Source organism: Seriola aureovittata, chromosome 20 (assembly GCF_021018895.1).
Source record: "Seriola aureovittata isolate HTS-2021-v1 ecotype China chromosome 20, ASM2101889v1, whole genome shotgun sequence".
Lineage (NCBI taxonomy): Eukaryota > Metazoa > Chordata > Actinopteri > Carangiformes > Carangidae > Seriola > Seriola aureovittata.
In genome coordinates this window covers 21532121-21541249 of record NC_079383.1, presented here as the reverse complement: position 1 = coordinate 21541249, position 9129 = coordinate 21532121, and the positions used below count along the sequence as shown (strand labels likewise).

Here is a 9129-nt window from a genome sequence, read left to right as displayed (position 1 = left end):
TAACACGTCAAAATGTGTTCTATGAAAAAAGCCTATTTGCGAATAGTAATTTGAACTTTTCATCATTTGTAGAAAATCCTGATAAACTGCGAAACAAATTCTGTAACTGGTGGTTTTTAACTGTTGGAGAAAACTAGATTTTAATTTAATTTTCTATTTTTTTCCCCTTAAAATCAGTCAAATGTAGTCTAAAAAAATACCTCATTCATTCTCAAAAGCCAACATGTGTTATATAGATGAATTTGTAGAAGGTGAACTCCTCTTCATGTCATTATAAACCCCTCACCTGTGTGTTTGCATGTGTGGCAGTTAATAGATGAAACACTGCGGGGTGCTGTCTGAGAACCTGCAGGGTGAATGAAGACGGTTGAAAATGGAAAGAGAGAACTCATCGTGAGACTCTTTGGCAATTTTGGTTTGTCTGTGAAAGTAGCTGCAAAGATACACTGATAGCAGTAGAGATGATGTAAGCACACTGATATCATCTACCATTGCGCATCAGCCATTATCTTCTTTTTTCTTCCTCTATTTTTTTTTTTTGCTCTGTCTTTTTGTTCTCTTTGTATTTCAATTATTCTGGTCACTATGGAAACTTGAGGTTGGGACTCTCCACCTTAACGGATGTGTTGACAATAAAAATACCTTGCGTTTTCAACAATATGCTGTTTTTGTCTTCAATTAGAGTTGCAACACTTTGTCAAGATATCAATTAGTCGAATGACAGATTATTAATTGGAAAATATTTTGAATATTCATTAATTGTTTCAGTCATTTTTGAGGAAAAATTAGTTCTGGTTCTGAGCTGCTGGTTGGACAAAAGAAGGTTAAAAAACATCCACTGTAGGTTCGTCAGTTTTCACAATTTTCCAACATTTTATGGAGTAAATAATGAATCAATTAATGAAGAAAATGATCTGCAGATTAATCAATAGCTGTTAGTTGCAGAACTACATTCAATGAAAATATAATAGTTAAATTAAATTAAGAAGTTCCCACTAATCCTGGTCATCTTTAAGAGCAGATATTGTGACTCGTCATTGTAGGGAAACTGGCCATGTTCTTTGTGTGCGTTTGATTGTCTGGCGTGCATTTGTCCTTTTGTTTTGTCCGGCCATGTTTGTTTTTCTCAGATCTTTCTTGATCTCAGTAAAAGCACCTGATAAAATAAAGGTTGAATAAATAAAGTTACGTGGGTTGAAATAACAAGTGGTATCTGCACTTCTGTCCTCCTCTTGCAGCCAGCTGTTTCGTTTTTCTAACGCTTCTACACAGATTTGATCGACTTAAAAAAAAAAAGAACATCCACCTCCATTTACTGAGGAAGACCCTTGAGATACAGAAAAGGCCAGTAAGCAGACCCTTGAGTCCACGCAGAGTAAAATAATTTCATAGGCACAGAAATGCAGTTTGAATATTTCTGCCTCAGCTACATTCCACACGGCTGAGTAATTCCTCTTTTAGGGTTCGCAGCGGCGTGTCATGCCTTCATGACTGTTCTCCGAGGTTATTATTGTAACAGCAGCTGCTAAAAATAAGTCGGCCGGTCGGTCTGTGTGGGTTATTCTTGGTGTGTCTCTGAGCAGGGCCCGTGAGCTCGGGTGATTCCCCTTCAGTTTATTACACATAACACAGAGAAAAAAACCTGAACTGCTCAACAATCCAACTGAAATAATTAATAATCAGTCGACCGCATCACTTACAGTACGGTGTAAGTTATTCACCAAATAAGGAATGGGCTACCATTTTGGAACTGGGCTCTTCTGCATCTCAGTCAGGGCCAACTCACACATGCACAACTTCTTTCCACTATTATGCAGCCGTCCAGGAGAATTATGTGTTTGTCTCGCGGCTTTTATGCTTTATCATACATTTTCTAAGTGTTATTCACTGGTCATGAGGAAGTGTTATTTAACCTTTGACTGATATTTTTACAGCTTTTTATTCATGTAATTCAAATCCCTGCAATAAGTCAAACTCGGCTCAGACGATCCGTTATAGATTACTCATCGATTACTGCCGACTCTTGGAATATTTACTTATTGAACGTTGACAGTGAAACCTAAAACTCCACACAGCTGCAGATTTTAACCTATTGAATCCCATTAATTCAGGTGTTCCCCTTTAATTTCTTCTCTAAAAGCAATTAAAGACCGTAATTTAAACCAATGTTATGTAGATATATTACAGGATACGACAGGAGTTGAATATGTTTTACATGAAGCTGTGGATTTGAATAATGTTCGGTCGTGTTAAACGTGCAGCTTTTCAGTGAAACGTGCGCGTCAGGTAACAGGAGAAGACGAACCCTTGTGCTACATCACAACCCGAGCGTGAACATATAACAAATTCCACTACCTTCTGGGTGTGTGTGAGTCTCTGTCTGCTGTCTCATCATCACTGCAGCATGTGTTATTTCCATTCCAGATATGTTGCTTATGACAACAATGGTTCCTCTTCTTTTCTTTTTTTTTTGCGTGGAGCTGCTGTATATAAGATCACAGCTCTCTGCTTCACTCACCATCAGACTTTTGAGCAGTTTAGTGACTGGATCACGACGTTTCCAGCTCAGATCCAGAGTCAGTTTTGGTGCCCAAGCAGCGTTTGAAGATGTGGACGCCTCTCTCCGTCAGCCGCTGGATCTTCCTGCTCACACTGGCTGTTGTGATGCTCTTATCTGCAACAGAAGGTAACACTCAACTTCTGCTTCATGGGAGATGTGAGCGTCTTGAATCTGACGATCGACAGAATATTAATATTAATTATAATTAATTAAAACCTTTAATAACTAGCTTTAAACTTGTTAACTAACCCGTCTAAAGCAGAGACTTGTGTAAATGAGTCAAATTAAACTTTTTAAAATGTTTTTAAGTTCTGCACTTTGAGTCGATGAGCTGCCACACACAAACAGGAGAGGATACAACATGACCTCTGACCTTTAAAACACAGTACATTAGATACATGCATTTAATTAAATGCATTAAATCAAAATATAATAGAAACACATCGTCAGTTTCAGCAACAGTAACTATGAATAACGACATCATCTGTGTGTGTGTGTGTGTGTGTGTGTGTGTGTGATGGTCTGGCGTAGCAGTGGACTCCACCATCCCCTTCGTCAATCTACCCTGCTGTGCAGCCTCCGGTTCCACGAAGATCCACAGAATCAAAGCGTGCTACGAACAGAAACCACGGGAGGACTGTGAACACCACGCCTTCCTGTAAGCACGCCCTGATTTTTTTAACACGCTCGTCCAAATCTGAGCGTTTTCCATCCTCGTTTCTATCCGGTGTCGTTTCCTGCGACAGCACAAGTCTGTAACCACCTCAGCTGCATTAGAGTCTAATTTGGAATCTGTTCAATGATAAACGTTTGCATGATTCCCACAGCTTATGATCTTGATAAGAAACAACAACAGAATCTCAGCTGTGATGTCTCTCAGCTCATTAAGTGAATATGTCTGATTGTTTTGTGTCTGCTTCCTGTTTCTAGGGTTATAAACAAGAAGGGGAGACCGTTCTGCATCAGTCCAGCTTCTCCGTGGCTTCAACACTTGATAAAGAAGGTGAGAGGCGGCTGTTTCGAACTTACTAACTTGTGTTAGCTTTACTTACAACGATGCAGTGTGAACGGCGTAATGTGTGAATACAACAAAATGAACAAGTATTTCCTGAATCTAATTGCACATGTTCCTGTTGTCTCTCTCTCTCTCTCTCTCCCTCTCCTCTGGTCGCAGGGAGAGTTACGCTGCCCTCCAGATGTGTCGTCGGATACAACCACGAAAGCTTGAGGCGTGACAAAAAAAAAGTCCCGACACAGCAACCACTCTGAGCATTTACTATTCTATATTTATTCCTTTTACATTAATATCTATTTAAAGCTTAAATTATTTTTTGTATTTCATTTTATATATCTTTAAAAGCAATTTGTTTTTGTGGCTGTATTTTGGAAAGATGTGAATTACAATGATGGTTGAGGTTTTTGAATGTCGAACTAAAAAACAAATCCTGATAAAAATTTATGAATAAATCATAAATAAATTGAATGAATTAAAACACAACTGACTCATTTTTTTTATTTTACATGCACTGTCTGGTTTTTGTGTGACTGTACAGTGGGAGGAGATTCACTGCATGAAGGGGGATTTCTGTGTTGACTCAGTGTGATAATTCTTATAAACCAGGCTGTGAGGAATTCAAATAAAGTCACTGTAGGTAAAAATAAAAATAAATAAAAAGCAGCCCTGACGTAAATAGATCCTTTTAAATAGATGCAGAACTGACCGGAAAAAAGAGTGAGAAACAAAGAAGATAATAACAAATGAATATAGGGAAGATTAACTTTCATATCAAGGAAAACTACAGTCAAATGTTTTGTTTTTAACTGTCTTAGTGGCCAAAAGTAAGTAGACACTAGAAGATTACAACCATTATGATTATTGAGGCTGAGGCTGGTAAATGATTTAATGACTTTATATTAACTGATTCTTACTTTATGATAATGAAACATCAGATTGTAAATGTTCTGTAAGCACATATGTACATTTACTCAAGTATCTGTACTTCAGCACAGTTTGAGGTACTTGTAGTTAGGTAGTGAGGTACTGAAGCATAATTAGTGCCACGGGTGATCAACTCCGAAGCTATTAATATTCCTCAGGCTTATTATTATTCTTCCGCCTAATTTCGGCGCGTAAATCGTCTCGCAGCTTTGAGAAAACCCCGGTAATATATACATCAAAACGTGCGTCTTGATCCCGCAAGGGGTGCTATGACTTTTGGTGTTAAAATTCCAATTTTTCCCAAAGTTATTCCCAAAATACTGGGAATAAATAATGCATTAGAAATTCATTGGAATTTTCTTTAAAAACCCACAAAATTTAACCTTTTTTCGGAGTCACCCAGCTCTCTCATACCTGCACGTAGAAATGTGATTCAAACTATAAAACGGAGGAAAACTTCTGCTCTCTCAAAAACACAACAACTGTTTTTACATAACATGTAAACTTTTCAAACTATGAGCACTCAAAGGAGGAGTGCAAATCACTTTTTCTTCAAAGTTAGAGTGAAAGCGTCAGTTGGCTAGAGTGCGTGAAGCAGTAAAAAATAACCTTTATTTTTATTTTTAACTCGAGCTCACGGCCAAACCGTAAAAAGGAGACAAATAATTATTTCTCAAAATGTAGACATAGTTGTTGGGATTCATAAAATGTAACTTTGACAGGCAGGGTCTGCACAAAATTTAAACGGGGGTGCCGAGTCCGGCAGCAATACCTGTCTCACTCTCATTGACACCTAATGTAATCGTCTTTTTTTTTCAAAATAATCTCTCTCTGTCTTCGCACTGAGCTTACTCACTCATTTTAAGGAATATCTGAATAAAATAGAGACTGTAGAAACTTCTGGCTTCAGTGTCTGTCACGGTGTTTTCGGTTTAAGAAAAGAAGTAACGGTTTTCTCATAATTTGCAGTTGTTTTGAAGCCATGTAGAAGCCAAATTCTGGGCAGATTTTCACATTGCCATGGCAACGGCAGCTCCTGACCTGTGTGCGTGCGCCTAGCAACCAGATAACCAACTCTCCAAGCTCTGCTAGCTTTACATTAGCCGCATGTTAGGTCTTAAATTACATTTAGTTAGGTCTTAAATATGTAAGTCCATTTACTGCTTCCTTCGTTGCTTTTTTTTTTTTGTTTTGTTAAAAGAGTGAATGAAGTTGTGACGGTCTCCGCTGAGACAGAGGAGAGGAGAAGCTACTAGCCCTCTCTCGCTGTCACTTCTAGTCGCGTTGCTCTCCTCCCCAGTAATGTTAAATTTAGCACCGAAAAAAAACATAATAGTGGTAATTTAAATAGCGGTTCATGGGATTTATTAACCCTCAGGGGTCCCTCTGTCCTTTTTTGGACATTTTCTTCACTTTTCTTTTTTGATTTGCTGATCATTTTGGCTGTGTTACAGCTGAAGGTATGGATTTCTGCAAGAAAGTGTCTTTTTTGACATATTTTTAAAATCTAATGTCAGTTACTGTTACAGGTCTATTATACACTGGTAACACATTTTGTACCCTCTGGGGTTCCTCGCGTCCAAAAAAGGACACACAAAGAAAATGCTATAAAATTATCATATATCAATATTTTTTTCTGCTTTTTTTGCATAAATCTCTTAAACCACTTCAGTTCTGCTCAAACCTACCAAATGTTTATTAGTTTTCAGGATTTTAACCCTTTAAATGCCAGTTTGTAGACATGTTGCCTCTTGTTTTATTAAAAAAAACAAGACAGAATATGAGATATTTCCCACATAATACATGATGGAGGGATGTGACATTGTTTTATATCAGAGTCTTTTATATCAAGACATTTCTCAAAACCAGAATATGATCAGGGTGACTTTTGAACACTGGAAATAAATCATGTACTCATCCCGGCAGTAGCCCCCGTGGCACTCAAAATTTCCCTGGAATTTTCTAGTGAAACATCAGATTGTAAATGTTCTGTAAGCACATATGTACATTTACTCAAGTCTCCTTACTTCAGCACAGTTTGAGGTACTTGTAGTTAGGTAGTGAGGTACTGATGTACTTATTTATCACATTTATTATCCTTTCTCTTCATGTCCTGGCATAATTAGTGCCACGGGTGATCAGCTCCGAAGCTATTAATATTCCTCAGGCTTATTATTATTCTTCCGCCAAATTTTGGCGCGTAACTCGTCTCGCAGCTTTGAGAAAACCCCGGTAATATATACATCAAAACGTGCGTCTTGATCCCGAAAGAGGTGCTATGACTTTTGGTGTTAAAATTCCAATTTTTCCCAAAGTTATTCCCAAAATACTGGGAATAAATAATGCATTAGGAATTCATTGGAATTTTCTTTAAAAACCCACAAAATTTAACCTTTTTTTCGGAGTCACCCAGCTCTCTCATACCTGCACGTAGAAATGTGATTCAAACTATAAAACGGAGGAAAACTTCTGCTCTCTCAAAAACACAACAACTGTTTTTACATAACATGTAAACTTTTCAAACTGTGAGCACTCAAAGGAGGAGTGCAAATCACTTTTTCTTCCAAGTTAGAGTGAAAGCGTCAGTTGGCTAGAGTGCGTGAAGCAGTAAAAAATAACCTTTATTTTTATTTTCAAAAGGAGACAAATAATTATTTCTGAAAATGTAGACATAGTTGTTGGGATTCATAAAATGTAACTTTGACAGGCAGGGTCTGCACAAAATTTAAACGGGGGTGCCGAGTCCGGCAGCAATACCTGTCTCACTCTCATTGACACCTAATGTAATCGTCTTTTTTTTTCAAAAGAATCTCTCTCTGTCTTCGCACTGAGCTTACGCACTCATTTTAAGGAATATCTGAATAAAATACAGACTGTAGAAACTTCTGGCTTCAGTGTCTGGCATGGTGTTTTCGGTTTTTGAAAAGAAGTAACGGTTTTCTCATAATTTGCAGTTGTTTTGAAGCCATGTAGAAGCCAAACTCTGGGCAGATTTTCACATTGCCATGGCAACGGCAGCTCCTGACCTGACCTCTGACAGCCAAGGGCTGCGTGATGTCATCGCTACAGTGACAGAGATCTTTAACCCTAACCCGGCAGCAGCCCCCGTGGCACTCAAAATTTCCCTGGAATTTTCTAGTTATTGATAAGCGGTAGAAAATGAATGAATGAATGAATGAATGAATTATTATTGTATTATCAAACTTATCAAATAACTGTGGTGGTAAAAAGAAAAACTTGTCTCTGAACTGCAGTGGAACAGAAATATAACAGTTCCTGCACCGTTTTAAAAATCAAAATCGACGCTTTTTAATACGTGAATAAATTAAAAATTAAGACCAATTTCTTGCACTCAGACTTTTGTTTTTGTTCTCCAGTAAACAACGTTTTAAAATAGAGGCTGAGTGGAAAAATTGAACAGCGCAGAGTCGACAAAAGCAGAAATCTAAAGCATCTGAACACCTGCAGCAGCAGTATCAAACAACCACACCATTCATTTTGCATGTACACTTTCTAAATCCTACGACAGAATTTCATTTTCATATTTAGATAATCAGAGCGAAAATAACATGTTTTTTTTTTTGTGTTTTGTAGTGCAGTCTTTTTAGCCCTCATCACTATGCACTGACTTGATGATCTAATAATATACCTGTAGTTTTATGCCAAACTATTCAGTTAGCACGTCCACATCTTCAAAATAAATTTGTGCCTGTCAACAAAAGACAGGTACAAACACAAACTGTTGCCACACACCGTTGGGAACACACCTCTCTCTAACATATCAGAACGTTTAGGTGGAGTGTCCACATAAAGAAAAAGTGACTGTTATCACACTGTTGAAGAAGAGGAGGAAGAGGAAGAAGAGGAAGAAGAGGAAGAACCCTGGTACTGACCAACCTGAACAAGTTGCACAACCTCTTGGACGTGTGTCACTCTGAGTGTCAGTTTATCTCCAAAAGCACCGTCATCCCCTCAGAAGAATTCATTTAAAGCTACAAAAAGTCTACATGACACCGGCGGTTCCTCTTTTCCTGCGTGAAGCTTCGGTATATAAGATCACTCCTCAGTGGATCGCTCATCGTCTGACTGCGGCGAGTCGAGTTAGTTAGTAACTGAACGACGAAGCAGATCCAGAGTCAGTTTTTGTGCCGTGCAGAGACTGAAGATGATGACCAACCGCTGGATTCCTCTGGTCGCCCTGGGCATCGTGATGCTCTTCTCTGCATCTGAAGGTACGCCGCCTCTTCGTCGCATCCTTCTTCTTCTTATGTGAAATACTTTGAGCCGCATAGAACAGGAAACTATTAATAGTCAACAGAGTACGAGTAAACTGCCCCACACAAGAAGTAATTTAACTATTTATCTAATACGTTGGATAACTAAATATTACCTTCAGGGCAAAAGGTCAAAGAGTCTTAATTCAGTCTGAATTATAAGAATGAGTTTTTTGGAGTTACTGGTCTTACAAAGTCCTCGCTATGAGGCTGCAGCAGCTCCAGATGTTATTTCAAATGAATTATTTCTCAGTGCTAAACTCCCTCCACTGCAGCTCCGCAAAGACGTTGTGTGATAAATAAAGATTTAAACTTTCTGTCAGAGAACATAAAGACATGTGAGTAATGTATGAAGA

The 9129-nt window shown here is 38.2% G+C and overlaps 1 protein-coding gene across 1 annotated transcript; it reads left to right on the top strand.

Moving 5' to 3' along the window:
- Positions 1 to 1745: 1745 nt before the first annotated feature.
- On the top strand, positions 1746 to 3984 carry LOC130161652 (C-C motif chemokine 4-like). Its single transcript, XM_056365058.1, has 4 exons — positions 1746 to 2686; positions 3092 to 3218; positions 3491 to 3563; positions 3735 to 3984. Exons 1-4 carry the CDS (start codon positions 2608 to 2610, stop codon positions 3786 to 3788), a joined length of 333 nt encoding a protein of 110 aa, XP_056221033.1. The 5' UTR covers positions 1746 to 2607; the 3' UTR covers positions 3789 to 3984.
- Positions 3985 to 9129: the final 5145 nt, after the last annotated feature.

What these genes read in the sequence shown, in the direction of transcription:
- LOC130161652 (XM_056365058.1), top strand. Translation starts at nt 2,608, where the DNA reads ATGTGGACGCCTCTCTCCGTCAGCCGCTGGATCTTCCTGCTCACACTG. An exon ending in GCTCTTATCTGCAACAGAAG is followed by an intron (nt 2,687 to 3,091) that starts GTAACACTCAAC and finishes GGTCTGGCGTAG; the next exon opens with CAGTGGACTCCACCATCCCC. An exon ending in TTCAACACTTGATAAAGAAG is followed by an intron (nt 3,564 to 3,734) that starts GTGAGAGGCGGC and finishes CTCTGGTCGCAG; the next exon opens with GGAGAGTTACGCTGCCCTCC.